The 19,971-nt window shown below is 39.0% G+C and overlaps 1 protein-coding gene across 1 annotated transcript in view; it reads right to left on the minus strand.

The window, feature by feature from the left end:
- Positions 1-12,648: 12,648 nt before the first annotated feature.
- The window catches only part of LOC124613936 (DNA-directed RNA polymerases I and III subunit RPAC1), a 218,032-nt gene continuing 210,709 nt past the window's right edge, over positions 12,649-19,971 (minus strand). Inside the window, exon 9 of the mRNA XM_047142689.1 lies at positions 12,649-12,966. Within this exon, the coding sequence (XP_046998645.1) occupies positions 12,860-12,966 (107 nt within the window). The 3' untranslated portion in view covers positions 12,649-12,859. The remainder of the gene's footprint in view (positions 12,967-19,971) is intronic.

Below are 19,971 nucleotides of genomic sequence, written 5' to 3' on the forward strand. Positions count from 1 at the left end.
CTCCCTTCCCAATCACTGCTTCTCTTTCATGTTCCTCGACTCATAATCCGGTTTCTGTACAAATTGTAAATAGCCTTTCGCTCCCTGTATATTACCCCTGCCATCTTTAGAATTTGAAAGAGAGTATTCGAGTCAACATTGTCAAAAGCTTTCGCCAAGTCTACAAATGCTAGAAATGTAGGTTTGCCTTTCATTAATCTTTCTTCTAAGATAAGTCGTAAGGTCAGTATTGCCTCACGTGTCCCAATATTTCTACGGAATCCAAACTCATTTTCCCTAAGGTTGGCTTCTACTAGTTTTTCCATTCGTCTGTAAAGAATTCGCGTTAGTATTTTGCAGCTGTGGCTTATTAAACTGATAGTTCGGTGATTTTCACATCTGTCAACACCTGCTTTCTTTGGGATTGGAATTATTATATTCTTCTTGAAGTCTGAGGGTATTTTGCCTGTCTCGTAGATCTTGCTCACCAGATGGTAGAGTTTTGTCAGGACTGGCTCTCCCAAGGCTGTCAGTAGTTCTAACGGAATGTTGTCAACTCCCGGGGCCCTGCCTCGACTCAGGTCTTTCAGTGCTCTGCCAAACTCTTCACGCAGTATCGTATCTCCAATTTCGTCTTCATCTACATTCTCTTCCATTTCCAGAATATTGTCCTCAAGTATGTCGCCCTTGCATAGACCCTCTATATACTCCTTCCACCTTTCTGCTTTCCCTTCTTTGCTTAGAACTGGGTTTCCATCTGAGCTCTTGATATTCATACAAGAGGTTCTCTTTTCTCCAAAGGTCTCTTTAATTTTCCTGTAGGCAGTATCTATCTTACCCCTAGTGAGATAAGCCTCTACATCCTTACATTTGTCCTCTAGCCATCCCTGCTTAGCCATTTTGCACTTCCTGTCGATCTCATTTTTGAGACGTTTGTATTCCTTTTTGCCTGCTTCATTTACTGCATTTTTATATTTTCTCCTTTCATCAATTAAATTCAATATTTCTTCTGTTATCCAAGGATTTCTACTAGCCCTCGTCTTTTTACCTACTTGATCCTCTGCTGCCTTTGCTACTTCATCCCTCAAAGCTACCCATTCTTCTTCTACTGTATTTCTTTCCCCCATTTGTAACAATTGTTCCCTTATGCTCTCCCTGAAACTCTGTACTACCTCTGATTTAATCAGTTTGTCCAGGTCCCATCTCCTTAAATTCCCATCTTTTTGCAGTTTCTTCAGTTTTAATCTACAGCTCAAAACCAATAGATTGTGGTCAGAATCCACATCTGCCCCTGGAAATGTCTTACAATTTAATACCTGGTTCCTAAATCTCTGTCTTACCATTATATAATCTCTCTGATACGTTCTAGTATTTCCAGGATTCTTCCATGTGTACAACCTTCTTTTATGATTCTTGAACCAAGTGCTAGCTATGATTAAGTTATGCTCTGTGCAAAATTCTACCAGACGGCTTCCTCTTTCATTTCTTTCCCCCAATCCATATTCACCTACTATGTTTCCTTCTCTCCCTTTTCCTACTCTCGAATGCCAGACACCCATGACTACGAGGTGTGGCTAGAAAAAAACCAGACTAGTACTGGTGAAACAATAAAACGAATGCAATACGGCTGAAAGTCGCGTGGCCTGTCACGTGACTCTCGCTCCGCCTACTGCTCGAGTTTCATCTGCCTCCTGCACTCAGTCTGCCCGTGGCGTTTGTTTTAAGTAGTTGACGTTTTGTCTGTGCGTCGGAAAATGTTGAGTGTACAGAAAGAACAGCGTGTTAACATCAAATTTTGTTTCAAACTAGGAAAATCTGCAAGTGAAACGTTTGTAATGTTACAACAAGTGTACGGCGATGATTGTTTATCGCGAACACAAGTGTTTGAGTGGTTTAAACGATTTAAAGATGGCCGCCAAGACACCAGTGATGACACTCGCACTGGCAGACCATTGTCAGCAAAAACTGATGCAAACATTGAAAAAATTGGTTAACTTGTTCGACAAGATCGCCGTTTAACAATCAGAGCAGTGTCTGAGTTAACAGGAGTTGACAAGGAAAGTGTTAGGCAGATTCTTCATGAAAGTTTGAACATGAACAAAGTGTGTTCAAAAATGTTTCCAAAGTGTCTCACAATTGAACAGAAGGAACGCCGAAGAATGATTTGTTCTGACACCCTGGAAAACATTGAAAGTGATCCCACCTTCTTACAAAATGTTATTACTTGCGATGAATCGTGGTTTTTTACTTACGATCCCGAAACTAAACGCCAATCGATGCATTAGAAAACTCCTGGTTCTCCACGACAAAAAAAAGCACGAATGTCAAAATCGAAATTCAAGGCAATGATGATAGTTTTTTTTTGACATCAAAGGGATTGTGCACATTGATTGGGTACCAGAGGGACAAACAGTGAATCAGCATTATTACATTAGCGTCCTGGCTACCCTACGTGAGCGAGTACAGAGAAAACGGAACGATTTGTGGAGAAAAAAGTCATGGATCCTTCACCAAGACAATGCCCCAGCTCACAGTGCGTTGTCAGTGAAGACGTTTTTGGCAAAACACAACATTCCCATCTTAGATCATCCACCCTACTCACCTGGTTCGGCCCCATGTGACTTTTTTCTTTTCCCTAAAGTCAAGTCAGCTTTGAAAGGAACTAGATTTGAGACTGTTGAAGCAGTAAAAGAAAAAGCGACGGAAGTAATGTATGGACTTACCGAAAATGATCTGCAGCATTGCTATGAACAGTGGAAAATTCGTATGGAGCGGTGTAGAGACCGAGGAGGAGAGTACATTGAAGGAGATAACATGAAATTGTAAATAATTGTAAATAAATGTTTTTTCCAGCATCAGTCCGGTTTTTTTCTAGCCGCACCTCGTATTAAATTTTCATCTCCCTTCACTATCTGAATAATTTCTTTTATCTCATCATACATTTCATCAATTTCTTCATCATCTGCAGAGCTAGTTGGCATATAAACTTGTACTATTGTAGTAGGTGTGTGCTTTGTGTCTATCTTGGCCACAATAATGCGTTCACTATGCTGTTTGTAGTAGCTTAGCCACATTCCTATTTTTTTATTCATTATTAAACCTACTCCTGCATTACCCCTATTTGATTTTGTATTTATAACCCTGTATTCACCTGACCAGAAGTCTTGTTTCTCCTGCCAGCAAACTTCACTAATTCCCACTATATCTAACTTTAACCTATCCATTTCCCTTTTTAAGTTTTCTAACCTACCTGCCCGATTAAGGGATCTGACATTCCACGCTCCGATTCGCAGAATGCCAGTTTTCTTTCTCCTGGTAACGACGTCCTCTTGAGTAGTCCCCGCCCGGAGATCCAAATGGGGGACTACTTTACCTCCGGAATATTTTACCCAAGAGGACGCCATCATCATTTAACCATACAGTAAAGCTGCATGCCCTCGGGAAAAATTATGGCTGTAGTTTCCCCTTGCTTTCAGCCATTCGCAGTACCAGCACAGCAAGGCCATTTTGGTCAGTGTTGCAAGGCCAGATCAGTCAATCATCCAGACTGTTGCCCCTGCAACTACTGAAAAGGCTGCTGCCCCTCTTCAGGAACCACACGTTTGTCTGGCCTCTCAACAGATACCCCTCCGTTGTGGTTGCACCTACGGTACGGCCATCTGTATTGCTGAGGCACCCAAGCCTCCCCACCAACGGCAAGGTCCATGGGTCAGGGGGGGGGGGCTTCATCTTTAAGGTGATTGTATTCTATTTTCCGCTGTTGTGTATGTTATTTGATATTCGTAATTTTTATTTTTATCTCTGCTACTAGCAGGACATGGTCTGAGGGAACGTCAGCTCCCGGATCGGTGCATGCCCTCATTACTGACGGTCCAAAGCACTTGTTAATCAGATTGTAATGTATTTGATTCTGTATTGTATTGTTGCAGTGATCAGCAGGAGCTCTCCATGTGTACAAGCGTCTAGGTGGTACCTCAAATCAAGTGTTTGTTATCTTCATCTTTTTCTGTTGACAAAATTGACAAAGCCATTTGTCTCTATCATTTTGTATTCCGTCAATATGGACTGACTGGTTCTTTAAATCATCCTTCTCCTATTTTAGAATTAAAATCACCCATTATTAAGTTTATATCATGTTCTTTTACCAGCCTAAGAAGTTGTTTCAACTCTTCATAGAACACCTCAATTTCATCTTCAGCTGCATCTGATGTGGGCGTGTATTCTTGGATGATGTTGACATTAATTGGAAGGACATTAAGTTTAATTAAAGGCATTTGGTCTCAATGTGGGAAGAAATTTATTACAGATTTCAAAACTTTTTCTGAGACAATTATTCCCACACCTTTCCTGTGTCTATTGTCTTGGTTCCCTGAATAGTGGATGGTTCCTCCGTGAACCTCACACATTCCAGCATCTGGCCATAACGTCTCTGCCACTCCTAGAATATCTATTTTCTGTCTTCCCATTTCCTGCATTAATTTAGCTAATTTCCCAGCTTCATATAAACTCTGTACATTCCAGGTACCAATCCTTGCTTTGTTTCGAAGATTCATGTTCCTACCCTAAGCAGCATTTAATGCAGTTCCCCCACGAGATCCGATAGGGGAACTATTTATACATCTAGAAAATTTTGAGTTAAATGTGCTTGTCATTTTGGTTTATATGATTCTTGTGGTGCCTTTACTGTTCCTAAAGCCACACCAATTGTCATCTAACAGATCCTCAATTTTTTTTCCATTCATCTGTATATTATTCTTGTCAGCAACATGGATGCATGATGTGCTAAGCTGATTGTGCGATAATTCCCACACCTGTCAGCTCTTGCTATATTCGGAATTGTGTGGACGTTGTTTTTTTGAAACTCTGAAGGTATATCACATTCATATACATTCTACCAACCAACATAAATAGTTGTTATGATGCTGCTATTGCCAATTATTTTAGAAATTTCGATGGAATGTTAGCCATCTCTTCTGCCTTCTTTGATCTCAGGTCTTCCAAAGCTCTTTTAAATTCTGATTCTAATACTGGATCCCCTATCTCTTCCCTTCCTTGTTGACTTCTGTTACTTCCATCACATCTTCAGATAGGTGTCTCCCCCCCCCCCCCCCCCCCCAAATCCAAATCCAATATATATTTTTCCACCTGTCTCAGTGTTATCACCCTTGTTTTTAATTTCGCCAAAGGTTGGTCTGACTTTTCTATATGCTTAGTCAGTACCTTAGACAACCATTCCTTTTTTTGATTTCTTCACATTTTTCATGCAGCCATTTCGTCTTAGTTTCCATGCACTTCCTATTTATTTTATTCCGAAGTGATTTGTATTTCTGTATTCCTGAGCATTTTTTACTTCCTTCTTTTGACACTCAATTGGAGAATTTCTTTCTGTTACTCATTGTTTCTTCGCAGTTACCCATGTTTTTGTTTCCAACTACTGTGAAAACATTCCTCTTCAATTGAACTGTCAACTGAGCTGTTCCTTATCACGGTATGTATAGCCTCAGAGAACTTCAAGCATGTCTTTTCATGCTTTAATACTTCTGTATCTCACTTCTTTGCACAATGATTCATTCTGACTTCAGCCTACTGTTCATCATTACTAGACTGTGATATGAGTCTATATCTGCTCCTGGGTATGCCTTACAGTCCAATGTCTGATTTCAGAATCTCTGCCTGACCATGATCTAACTTAACAGAAATCTTCCCGTATTGCCTGCTTTTCCAAGAATACCTCCCATTATTGTGATTTTTGAATAGAGTATTAACTATTACTACTGAAATGTACTGTAGAACTCAATGAGTCTTTCCTCTCTCTCTCTCTCTCGTTCCTCATACCAAGCCCGTATTATCCAGTAACACATTCTTTTTACACTACAACCCCATTCCAGACCCCCTGACTATTAGATTTTTGTACTGAATTACCCATTCAATACCTCATACAATTTCTCCATCTCTTCATCTTCTGCTTGCAAAGTCAGCATGCGTACCTGAACTACCGTTGTTGGTGTTGGTTTGCTGTCGATTCTGATGAGAGCAACCCTATCACTGACCTGTACACAGTAACTCACTCTCTGCCCTACATTCCTATTCCTGTTATACCATTTTCTGCTGCTGTTGATATTATCCTATAATCATCTGATCAGAAATCCTTGTATTCTTTCAATTTCACTTAACTGACCCCCACTGTATCCAGATTGAGCCTTAGCATTTCCCTTTCCAGATTTTCTAGCTTCCCTACCACGTTGTGGCTTCTGACAGTCCATGTCCCAACTCATTGAAAGTTAGCTTCTTGTTGGTTATTCAATCTTTTTCTCATGGTCACCTCCTTGGCAGTCCCTCCTGGAGATCCAAACAGGGGACTGGTCTGGAATCTTTTGCCAATGGAGAAATCATCATGACATTTTTTCAGTTACAGGTCACACATACACATCTCGTGGATACACATTGTGTGTCTTTAATGCAATGGTTTCAATTGCCTTCTGCATTCTCATGCCATTGATCATTGCTGATTCTTCTGCCTTTTACAGGCAGATTCCCCCACAAGGGTAAGCATGTGACCTGAACCTCTTTCTGCTCCTCCGCCATTTTTGACAAGACCATTGGCAGAACAAGGATGACTTATTATGCTGGAAATCTTCAGCTACCCCTGCCTTTGGTTTTTATTCTGAATTTAAGCAGTGACAAGGTCCAAACCCAGGACATTTTCATTACTAGTCAAAGACACTAACCTTCAACCTTTATAAGGTAGCCGTGATTAATTTTGTTTACCTAAGAAAAACTGGATCTAAACCTTTATGACATGACTTCATATGGTCTGCAAGCAATGTATTAACATGAACAGTGCAGGCCCCAGTGTCACCGCTCCTGAAAATTACAGTTTGGGGGAAAAAAACTGAAAAAACATTTTTATTTTAATAGTTGAGAATAGGTGTAATTTGTTTAACCTGCAACCAATTAAATATTGGTATTACACCAGTTTATGTTTTAACTTAACTGTAATCTGGTTTATTGTGGTATTCCCATCTCCTTGAAGGCTGTAAGGCTTTTACTCCCAAACATTTAAGGTATTGGTTTAGTTCCTGATCGGTTCCTATCCATTTTCCTTTTTAACCTGGTTTTCAAGACACTAACTGTAGCAACAGAGAATATTGTAGAAAGGATAGATTACTACTCAAGGAATCTGACTTCGGCAGCCAGAGAAGATGGTCATGCGTGTGTGAGGTGTATTTGTGTGGATGTGTGAGAGTATGTTTTCTAATTCAGGAGGCGGCCTGTTGGCCAAAAGCTTATTTGTTTAGCAGTCTTTTTGTTGTGCCTGTCTGTGACTCAGTATCTTCACTACAGTGAGTAGCAATCCACCCTTTTCATAATAATGTCATTATTCCATCCCAGATTTTCTGTAGCAACTGTTTTCTGCCAATTTGTGTGCTCAAATTAGCATAGTATATTACTTGCTGAGTTGCTTCCTCTTTCTTTTTGCTTCCAGATATTGTGATTTCTATAGTAATTCAGCATACATTTGTAAAGCTATGGTTAAAAACACCATTGTTCTTTCTGCAAATACTGTGCTTTCACCAGAATCGGATGAGGGATCTTTAATTGGCACTCACATATGCTTACTCACAACAAATAAATCAAAAGGTATGCCAACAAAACTGTGAACTCCGAAGCCTATGCTTACTCAATGAAACTTGCTGACAAAGGTGACGAAGTAGATCACTAGAAGCTTTTGATTTTGTGTTAGATGTAAAAGGCAGCAGGAAAATGTAAAGATAATTCATACAGTCTGAAGCAAAAGCTAACCTCCTCCTTTTTGCTTGCAAGTAAATGCTCTGACTTCTATCTTTATCTTGCAAACCTGTGCTTCAGTTTTATTCATACAGCCCAGTGTTCATCTCCATTTTGCCCAATAAAACATAACCCCGCATTTTGCATGAACCCATCTTTGTTTCCAGTATTGTACAGTATAATCATTTTTCCAGAATTGTCAGTGTTTGAATTCCACCTTTCCAGTGATTCCACACTTCCTCTAAGATAACCGTATACATTTTCTGATGTAAAGGCATTTTTTGTTCCAGCCATTAAAACTTCCTGGTATGATTTGCAGCACACCAACTCAGCATAATAAAAAGTCCATCAAGTGTTTCGCAAGTGCCTTGTTTCCCGCAACAACTTGTCTAATTTTCCTGTTACTTGGCTATTTTCAATTAGTAAAGGTTTTTTGTTGAACTTGTATATGAAGCCCAATTTTCAAACAGCACACCAATGGGTTGTTTACTCATATAAGGAAAATCTCCACTTCAGAGTATAGCTACTACTGCTTTTCTACATAGATGTCATGGGATTTTCTTCTTATGATCTCCTGTGTAAACTTGGTCCAATCCAAACTTCTGTCATCTGCCAGAACTCTTTTTTCGCTTCACTGTATTTTCACAAATAGCAAAACATTCAAAAGTTCTCTTTACTGGCTGTGATGCCCTTGCACTGTTCTTTTTCGGCCTCAAAGTAAGCACCTGCACTAATCACTATAGACTTTTCACAATTCCACAAATTACGCTTGGTTTCATGCAAATACAAGGCAGCTAATATGGGAGCATGATTGTTTCCTATCTGACAGGAAGCCCCAATGAAAACATTGAACAAGGAAATGGAAATATTGTTCAGTGGTCCCACAAAACAGAATACGTGAGCATGAGAAGCATAAAGACACAAAAGCAAATAAATTAAAGATGTGATATTAGTGCTTTATGTAGATTATGTGCATAGATATGAAATATGCTGAGAAAGGTGACAACAGAGCTTGCATTTACACTTTACATTTTGTTAATACTTATCACTATTAGACAGCAACTTACATCTACCATTATTAGGATAAAACAAACAACTGGAAAGCAAAAAAGATTCACCTGTATATAGATTGTGTTTGTACCTTCAAACTGTGCAAAAAAATGTGTTTCTCCTGACGAAGATCTGACATCTATAACTCCTGTAAGCTGACGCTCACCAAAAAATGCTTAAAAAAAAGTCAGGCTCACTCTTACACAAAATTGCACATGCCACCCCCTTTTCAATATGATATCTGCATAAGAATGGAGAAAGATTAGTGTTTAATGTCCCATCGATGAAAAGGTCATTAGAGATGAAGTACAAGTGTGGATTGCTGAATTTTCTTAAAAGGCACCATCCCTCAGTTTGCTTTGAGGCTCTAGGGAATTCACAGAAAATGTACGTCTGCAGTTGATGCATCATTCTTCTGAACATGGGTCCAACTACTGCAGTAAGTAGTTTTACTAGTGCATTACCAACGTAAGAAGACAATGAGAATTTCTTTTCAAAACCAAATAGCTAACTTGGGATCTTGAATGACTGGATCTTGAATGACTTTCAAGATTTATTCCCGAATAACTTTTTTTTCCGCATACGATAGGGTTGTCAGGTTCTGAAGACCTGTTCTTAGCACCTGTTTTTTGTGCATATGACTGCTTTATTTGACTCAAATAAACTGCACACTGAATAAAATTTATGTTATTAATTGCAAAGCACTAACAGTTCATCATACTTCTGGTAATATTTCCAAACAACTGAAAATAATTTCTCTTCTTTTAGGCTTCTTTATTTCCAACAATAGTCCTTTAACTATGTAATAATTAGAAATTTTCTGAATGTTTCTATTTGATACTAATTTAATTACACATCTTCAAGGCTGCATTTGTTTTTACTGTGCACTTAATGAGGGTTACTTTTGAGCTATGTCTTCTGTATCCTAACCTACTGCGCCAACAGAAAAAAAAAAAAAATTGTTCATGTTGTGAATTTTAATGTTGTTTGAACATTGTTCATGTTGTTGTTGTCAGGCATGTATTTTTTTAAGCATGACTGATTTCTTCCTTATAGTGATGAAAATGTCAGCAGCTGAAAGAGGAAATATCTCAAATACAACAACTAAGAAAGTTGGTGCAGCAGCTGAGAGAACGGATTTCCATTTGGGGGAGGTGAAGTTTAAATTTCTGTCTGGACACTGAGATCAATGTTTCCTGTTATTTCTTCACTACAATTGAGGGAAATACTATGATGGTTCCTTTGAAAGGAACATGGACAATTTCCTTCTCCATTCTTGTCTACTTGCAGCTTGAGGCCAGTCTTTTATCATCTCATTAAATCAAATATAACACAGAAAAACTGACAAAATCAAACAATGGAAAATCCAGGATGGAATAATGAGAATATTGTGGAAAGTATAGACAGCTAATCATCGTATAGTGGAGATGCTGATTCGCAGATAGGCACAAGAAAAAGACAGTCAAACAACTAAGCTTTCAGCCAAAAAGGCGTTCTTCAGAATTAGACAACACACACATGCACACACACACACACACACACACACACACACACACACGACAGCAGTATATGGTTGCCGAAGCCAGACTGAACAGCAGTGCATGATGGGAGAAGCAATCGGGGTGGTTGGGGGGGTAAGGAGGAGGCTGGGGCAGGGAGGGGGAGGGATACTAGATTAGGAATGGGGGACAATAAAGTGCTTCTTGTGGGAGCATACAGGGGTGAGGTGGAGAGAGGATAGGGTAGCTACGTGCAGTCAGGAGGTTATACAGAGGACGGGGGGGGGGGGGGGGGGGGCACAAGAAAAGGAGAGAGGTAAAAAGACTGTGGATGCTTGGTAGAATAGACGACACTTTAGTGCTGGAATGGGAACAGGGAAGGGGCTAGAGGGTAAGGACAATGACTAACGAAGGTTGAGGCTAGGACGGTTACGGGAATGTAGGATATATCGCAGGGGGAATTCCCACCTGCACAATTCAGAAAAACTGGTGGTGGTGGGAAGGATCCAGATGGCAAAGGCTGTAAAGCCATCATTGAAATGAAGAATGTTGTGTTGGACAGCATGTCCAGCAATGGGGTGGTCCAGCTGTTTCTTGGCCACAGTTTGTCAGTGGCCATTCATGTGGACACACAGCTCATCATTTGTCAAATGCACATACAAAGCAGCACAGTGTTTATGGCTTAGCTTGTAGATCACATGACTGGTTTTGCACGTAGCCCTGTCTCTGCTGGAATAGGTGATGATTGTGATCAGACTGGAGTAGATGGTGGTAGGAGGATGTAGGGGACAGGTCTTGCATTTAGGTCTATCCCTGAGTTACGAGGCAAGGGGTTGGGAGGAAACGTGTAGGAATGGATGAGAATATTGTGTAGCTTTGGTGTGTGCTGGAATACCGCTATGTGAGGGGTGGGAAGGATACTGGGTAGGACGTTCCTCAGTTCAGGGCATGATGAGAAGTAGTTGAAAGCCTGGCAAAGAACTTGATTCGATTGCTCTAGTCACAGGTCATACTGAGTCATGAAGTGAATGCTCCTCTGTGGCTGGATGGTGGGACTGGGGGAGGTGGGGTATGACTGGAGAGATAAGGCATGGAAAATGTGTTTCTGTATAAGAGGCATTCAAAAAGAAAAGGTGTAATTACAGAAACCAGTACCTGTATGTTAGAAGTATTGACACTTGTCCCAATGTGTCACAAGGCGGTGAACAGCTGTCTCATAAAATTCCCGAGGCTGTGATGTTAACCAGTTCTGCACATACAGCTGGAAGTCGTCGTCCGAGATGAATCGTTTGCCCCTCAGAGCCTTTTTAAGCGGACCAAAAATAGCGTAATCACAGGGACAACGGTCAATGCCCAGCATTACTCACAAACCTTGACCACTGTTCACCAAGCGATCAAATCAAAACAACCAGGCAATCTCACCCATGGGGTCATTCTGCTCCATGACAATGCAAAGCCTCATATGGCCAACACAGTCGTGGCACTCCTGCAGAAATTCAAATGGGATGTTCTCGACCACCCTCCGTACAGCCTGGACCTGTCTCCCTGTGATTATGCCATTTTTGGTCTCCTTAAAAAGGCTCTGAGGGGCAAATGATTCACCTTGGACGACGATGTCCAGCTATACGTGCAGAACTGGTTAACATTTCAGCCATTCACCTGTCTCAACAGCCAGGGTCAATACTTCTACCATACAGGTACTGGTTTCTGTAATTATGCCTCCGGCTCATCTCTTTTTCAACGGCCCTTTGATCCTAACACAATCCTTTAGAAATAACCTCCCTCATTCCATAAATTTGTGATGATTAAACTTTAAAATAAACAGTACTGTTCTTTTAAATAGACAAATACCTGACTACAAAACAAGACACAGAGATAATGATCACCTACATAGCAAACAGTTTTAAATTAACCATAACATTTTAAACAGTACATTACTGTGCAGAACTGAGTGAACGTAAAAAGAATTTTCAGAAGTAAATCAAGAGGGTACTTAGCCTCATCCTGTCCATGTAACCTACAATAATATGTACAAGCTAGACATTATAGAAGAATTGTTTCAAAGAAGAAATTAGTAAGATCTTTGTGCATCTATAAACCAAGAAAGGCATACAGGGTATGTGTTTCTCCTTGAGACAAGAATGATCCTGCTGCTGCTGTTCTATTTTGAATGTTCTAAAAATTTTTCGACATACACTGTGCTGCAAAAACTGAAGTTGCCAAAGAGTAAAATTGTGAAGGTTTGTGAATAAATTGGTTTAGGCATCCAAATGTGATTTTCATTTTTTTAAATATTGGTTAGGGTGTGTGTCTGAAATGCTGTATGTACAGATTTAATGGAAATAACGTGTATTTTGATTAAAGGTATACACTGGAGATTGTCTAGAGATGAACAAACAAATACACTGAAAGATTTATACATCAATTATATCAAAGTATTTAATTTTATCTTAAATAATGATGAACAGTGCCCTCTACATGATCACATCACAGATCCTTCACGGTGAACATTCTTATTTTACATCCACACGCATTTTCTTCAATCAGCGATTCAGTTCTTCCAAAAATGTCCTGCATTTTTGCTTCAAAACTTTGACTGCTTCAGTGAACAAAACATCAGGAGGAAGTGCTCCAACAGACTCAATAGTGACTGAAATTAGAATGAAGAGTATATCAATAGTATGAAAACAGAATATTTTGATATTTCAGGCAGTTAATTATTTTGTTGGTCAATAAAGTGGGTTCATGAAACGTATGTACCTCCCACTTACAAAGCACATTTAAACACATTCTGCAAACGTAATTAGATTTTGATTTTTGGTTAATGGCTGAGTGAGTTCGTATGAACATGCTAAAATAATTTATGTAAGGGTACTTTAAGAACATGACAAATAGATTTTATCATGTGATGTCACAAATTTATCATCCTTCTTTCATGTCATATACGACAAAGAACTGTACTGTACATCCACGGTCAGGAAGAAACAATTAAAGAGGAGTGTTACCAAAATACCATTGCAGTTAGTTAATATGAAAGCTACATAGGGCTGTGAGATGATGATTTTCTGTTTGCGAATACAGAAGCAAATAGTATAAAGAATATGAGGCACAATAATGTGTTCTTTTTCATCTAGAAATTATAAATTTTATATGAAGCAATGCTGCATAACAGTGATAAAAACAACACTAAATTATCAATGAAATTACATAAAAAGTAATGATGATTAACTTCTATCTTACTGCACTAGATCTGTCTACTGACTATCTTGTTAAAACAATACTATTTATAAATACTATTGTTCAGAGCTCGAACAATGTGGCCATATGTACCCTTATCAAAAGATTCTGAGGCATAAATGATTAAAATATCCAAACATAAAAAAGTGAAAAATCTGAAGCTTGAATTGCACTTGCCTGTTCCAAGCTTCTCACATTCCATCACACATTCATACATAGATTCAAAGAATGCAAAATTATGAGCATGATTCTAGTTTTAAAGTATGATGTTAAAAACAAGCCTGATTTACAGAACAGAGACTAAAAAATTAACTATGGAAAATTTTGTCAGGACGATTACTTACAAAAACACTGCAGGAAACACTGATAACACCTTCCCAATAATTTATGACTTTCATAAATTATGTTTGAGTATAAACTATGTTTGATTTTATTGATGGAGCTACAGCCTTACCTCTGCTTCCAATCCTTCATAAAATCCAAACTCTAGACTAGGATTACCTCACTGCTGCTAACATGGATGTACAGTACATTAGCTGGTAAACTGGTAGTGAACACACGTCCGAATACAAGTAAAAATCATTAAGACAATTGGTGTCTCACTGAAAATTGGTGAACCACAGAAGGAATCCATGGGCTAAATGCTAGGTCCTCTTTCAAAGGGTTTAGATCATTTCATCATAAATGAGTGGTCAAAGGAGGTAAGCCACAGCCACATCATCATAGGGTGCATCAGTAGTAGCCTATTGTTTTTCTCTTCCAGCAAATTAGAATACTGAGGCATGGCTCTGAGCTTCAACAACACCAGAACAATATTTAATGGATGAACACACTGTACCACTGAATTGTTGTTGTTGTTGTGGTCTTCAGTCCTGAGACTGGTTTGATGCAGCTCTCCATGCTACTCTATCCTGTGCAAGCTTTTTCATCTCCCGGTACCTACTGCAACCTACATCCTTCTGAATCTGCTTAGTGTATTCATCTCTTGGTCTCCCTCTATGATTTTTACCCTCCACGCTGCCCTCCAATACTAAATTGGTGATCCCTTGATGCCTCAGAACATGTCCTACCAACCGATCCCTTCTTCTGGTCAAGTTGTGCCACAAACTTCTCTTCTCCCCAATCCTATTCAATACTTCCTCATTAGTTATGTGATCTACCCATCTAATCTTCAGCATTCTTCTGTAGCACCACATTTCGAAAGCTTCTATTCTCTTCTTGTCCAAACTATTTATTGTCCATGTTTCACTTCCATACATGGCTACACTCCATACGAATACTTTCAGAAATAACTTCCTGACACTTAAATCTATACTCGATGTTAACAAATTTCTCTTCTTCAGAAACGCTTTCCTTGCCATTGCCAGCCTACATTTTATATCCTCTCTACTTCGACCATCATCAGTTATTTTGCTCCACAAATAGCAAAACTCCTTTACTACTTTAAGTGCCTCATTTCCTAATCTAATTCCCTCAGCATCACCCGACTTAATTCGACTACATTCCATTATCATTGTTTTGCTTTTGTTGATGTTCATCTTATATCCTCCTTTCAAGACACTGCCCATTTCGTTCAACTGCTCTTCCAAGTCCTTTGCTGTCTCTGACAGAATTACAATGTCATCGGCGAACCTCAAAGTTTTTATTTCTTCTCCATGAATTTTAACACCTACTCCGAATTTTTCTTTTGTTTTCTTTACTGCTTGCTCAATATACAGATTGAACAACATCGGGGAGAGGCTACAACCCTGTCTTACTCCCTTCCCAACCACTGCTTCCCTTTCATGCCCCTCGACTCTTATAACTGCCATCTGGTTTCTGTACAAATTGTAAATAGCCTTTCGCTCCCTGTATTTTACCCCTGCCACCTTTAGAATTTGAAAGAGAGTATTCCAGTCAACATTGTCAAAAGCTTTCTCTAAGTCTACAAATGCTAGAAACGTAGGTTTGCCTTTCATTAATCTTTCTTCTAAGATAAGTCGTAAGGTCAGTATTGCCTCACGTGTCCCAATATTTCTACGGAATCCAAACTCATTTTCCCTAAGGTTGGCTTCTACTAGTTTTTCCATTCGTCTGTAAAGAATTCGCGTTAGTATTTTGCAGCTGTGGCTTATTAAACTGATAGTTCGGTGATTTTCACATCTGTCAACACCTGCTTTCTTTGGGATTGGAATTATTATATTCTTCTTGAAGTCTGAGGGTATTTTGCCTGTCTCGTAGATCTTGCTCACCAGATGGTAGAGTTTTGTCAGGACTGGCTCTCCCAAGGCTGTCAGTAGTTCTAACGGAATGTTGTCAACTCCCGGGGCCCTGCCTCGACTCAGGTCTTTCAGTGCTCTGTCAAACTCTTCACGCAGTATCATATCTCCCATTTCATCTTCATCTACATCCTCTTCCATTTCCATAATATTGTCCTCAAGTACATCGCCCTTGTATAGACCCTCTATATACTCCTTCCACCTTTCTGCTTTCCCTTCTTTGCTTAGAACTGGGTTTCCATCTGAGCTCTTGATATTCATACAAGTCGTTCTCTTATCTCCAAAGGTCTCTTTAATTTTCCTGTAGGCAGTATCTATCTTACCCCTAGTGAGATAAGCCTCTACATCCTTACATTTGTCCTCTAGCCATCCCTGCTTAGCCATTTTGCACTTCCTGTCGATCTCATTTTTGAGACGTTTGTATTCCTTTTTGCCTGCTTCATTTACTGCATTTTTATATTTTCTCCTTTCATCAATTAAATTCAATATTTCTTCTGTTACCCAAGGATTTCTACTAGCCCTCGTCTTTTTACCTACTTGATCCTCTGCTGCCTTCGCTACTTCATCCCTCAAAGCTACCCATTCTTCTTCTACTGTATTTCTTTCCCCCATTTGTAGCAATTGTTCCCTTACGCTCTCCCTGAAACTCTGTACAACCTCTGGTTTAGTCAGTTTATCCAGGTCCCATCTCCTTAAATTCCCACCTTTTTGCAGTTTCTTCAGTTTTACTCTACAGGTCATAACCAATAGATTGTGGTCAGAGTCCACATCTGCCCCTGGAAATGTCTTACAATTTAAAACCTGGTTCCTAAATCTCTGTCTTACCATTATATAATCTATCTGATACCTTTTAGTATCTCCAGGGTTCTTCCATGTATACAACCTTCTTTCATGATTCTTAAACCAAGTGTTAGTTATGATTATGTTGTGCTCTGTGCAAAATTCTACCAGGCGGCTTCCTCTTTCATTTTTTAGCCCCAATCCATATTCAGCTACTATGTTTCCTTCTCTCCCTTTACCTACACTCGAATTCCAGTCACCCATGACTATTAAATTTTCGTCTCCCTTCACAATCTGAATAATTTCTTTTATTTCATCATACATTTCTTCAATTTCTTCGTCATCTGCAGAGCCAGTTGGCACATAAACTAGTACTACTGTAGTAGGTGTGGGCTTCGTATCTATCTTGGCCACAATAATGCGTTCACTATGCTGTTTGTAGTAGCTTACCCGCATTCCTATTTTCCTATTCATTATTGAACCTACTCCTGCATTACCCCTATTTGATTTTGTGTTTATAACCCTGTAGTCACCTGACCAGAAGTCTTGTTCCTCCTGCCACCGAACTTCACTAATTCCCACTATATCTAACTTCAGCCTATCCATTTCCCTTTTTAAATTTTCTAACCTACCTGCCCGATTAAGGGATCTGACATTCCACACTCCGATCCGTAGAACGCCAGTTTTCTTTCTCCTGGTAACGACATCCTCTTGAGTAGTCCCCGCCCGGAGATCCGAATGGGGGACTATTTTACCTCCGGAATATTTTACCCAAGAGGACGCCATCATCATTTAATCATACAGTAAAGCTGCATGCCCTCGGGAAAGATTACGGCTGTAGTTTCCCCTTGCTTTCAGCCGTTCGCAGTACCAGCACAGCAAGGTCGTTTTGGTTATTGTTACAAGGCCAGATCAGTCAGTCATCGAGACTGTTGCCCTTGCAACTACTGAAAAGGCTGCTGCCCCTCTTCAGGAACCACACGTTTGTACCACTGAATACACAACAAATATTTATAATGATGAGATGGCACTAGACATCCAAACAAATCACCTAAAAAGGCATGTAGAAAAGTAATACCTCTGGATGTTTTATGAGAAAACTCTTAAAGCTTTTTAAATAAAACAAACTTTCAATTTTAAGCATTCTATTGGGTCTTATCTAGCAACCGTATGCTTTTTAATTACAGAACGTACATACAGCCACTTAGGTTGCACGAAATTTTGTCAACTGACCACAGTTTTGATTGCTCTAGAGCAATCTTCATCAGAATAAAAAGTTACATGCAATACCTAAAATATAATGACATGGATTGAAATAATATATACTTAACAGTATTACTTCCATAAATTACATGAAAACAGAATGTACTCACATGTAATGACACCATGGTCTCTTATTGGTTTTACTACTACAAATATTATCTACTATGGAAGGGTCATAGCCATTATTGACTGCAATAGTTTTAATCAGACTGATTTAAAATTTGAGATTTTCACTAGAAAGGGGGATGGAGGTGGCTCTAATGATTTTCACTAAAACCAATAAGAAAATCACCACCCTAGGCATTTCTAATAATGAACCTAATGAAAAGAAAAGATTTTTCCATACACCATTTCTGGGTCCAGATTCTTACAAAATACAGTGCCTGCTTCAAAATAAGTATAACTGTAGAGCAGACTTTTCCACTAATAATTTCTTAAAAAGTAACATCATACATAACTTGAAACCTACATTTTCCCCTTCGCAAAATTCTGGTGTTTATAGAATTGTTACAGTTGTTCCACCTATTACATAGGGCAAACAGGCTGAGCTATTTTGATAAGATTCAAGGAACATCTTCTAGGGAAAAAAGGCACCAATGTTCATGAACCAACTTTTGCCAATCATTTATTAGTCACAGGGTGTAATCCTAAAGATGTACAAGACATCCAGATTTTGTACTAAGAGAAAAAAGGCTTTAGGCTTAACATCTTAGAAAAGTTATAAAATCCTTAAACACCTATCTCTGAAGGTCGGTCTCATTCTTAATGAACAGTTTGCAGTTACGCAACAAATCTTTTTTCAAGGTATAGAACCACTAATTAAAAATGTCTGACTGGTGATATTCTCCTCAATGTACTCTCCTAAACATGGTTTTTCCTTCTAATCTTATGTTTCCTCTGTATATTAACTGAACTGTATTTTATTTTTTAAATAAACTGTTATGTTATGTTGTAAATTTCATATGTGGGTTACTGTTTCTTACCAATAGTGTTTAAAATTGTCCTTGTAATACCTCATTTGCTCTTAAGTTGTCTGTATTTTGATTACCTTCTGCTGTTGTTGTTGTGGTCTTCAGTCCTGAGACTGGTTTGATGCAGCTCTCCATGCTACTCTATCCTGTGCAAGCTTCATCATCTCCCAGTACTTACTGCAACCTACAGCCTTCTGCTACATGGTGTGAATCTGTTCTTGTATCCACCTTGTGCCTGCCTACGGCGTCTTAGCCGTTTAGTCTGATGGTTGCAGCTCTATTACGCTCCTCTTGGTCCTTATGACCTTGCAGTTATCATTATGTTCGATCGAGTATTTTATCTGGTAGACAATCATCTTATACTTTTACATTTTAGTTTCTATTCTTATGACATTGATGGGAGCACTTTTGCTCAAATGTATTGGACCATGGTTTGATTACATGTAAGTACATTCTGTTTGTACGTAATTTATGGAACTAATCCTACTAAGTGTATATTATTTCAATCCACATCATTATACTTTAGGTATTCCATGTAACATTTTATTCTGATGAAAACTGCCCAACCCTACTGCAATCAAAACCGTGGTCAATTGACAAAATTTCGTGCAACCGAAATGGCTGTATATTGTCCTGTAATTGAAACACGCTTCATTAACATTCTTATTTTATATTCTTAATGTCTACACATTTATTTTGCAATATAGTCACCCTGGCAACAAACACATTTCTCCGAGATAGAGTTTATTGATACCATCACTGTAGAATGTTTGACTTTGTTGACAGAGTCACAACCTTACCTCTTGATCACAGTGAACTCATGGCATCAGACTGTTGCAGATGTTGCAGTGCTTTTGTGTGGCCTGGCATTGTCATGCTGAAGAAGAGGGTGCTCTAAGTTCAGATGAACTCTTTAAACTCGTGCTTTCAGTTTTCTGAGGTCGCTCTCATGCACTGATATAGTTACATTACACACCACCATATTACTCACTACAATTCACAGCCCTCTAATGACATAGTGTTGCAACTTGCATCAGCACAGCACGAAAGTCAACCAACTAATATGAACAACATGTAACACATGAACTATACTGATAACAGAATAAAAAATTCAGAGGCATTACTTTTCAGCACATCCTCATACAT

The sequence above is a fragment of the Schistocerca americana genome, chromosome 4, assembly GCF_021461395.2.
Source record: "Schistocerca americana isolate TAMUIC-IGC-003095 chromosome 4, iqSchAmer2.1, whole genome shotgun sequence".
NCBI classification, from domain to species: domain Eukaryota; kingdom Metazoa; phylum Arthropoda; class Insecta; order Orthoptera; family Acrididae; genus Schistocerca; species Schistocerca americana.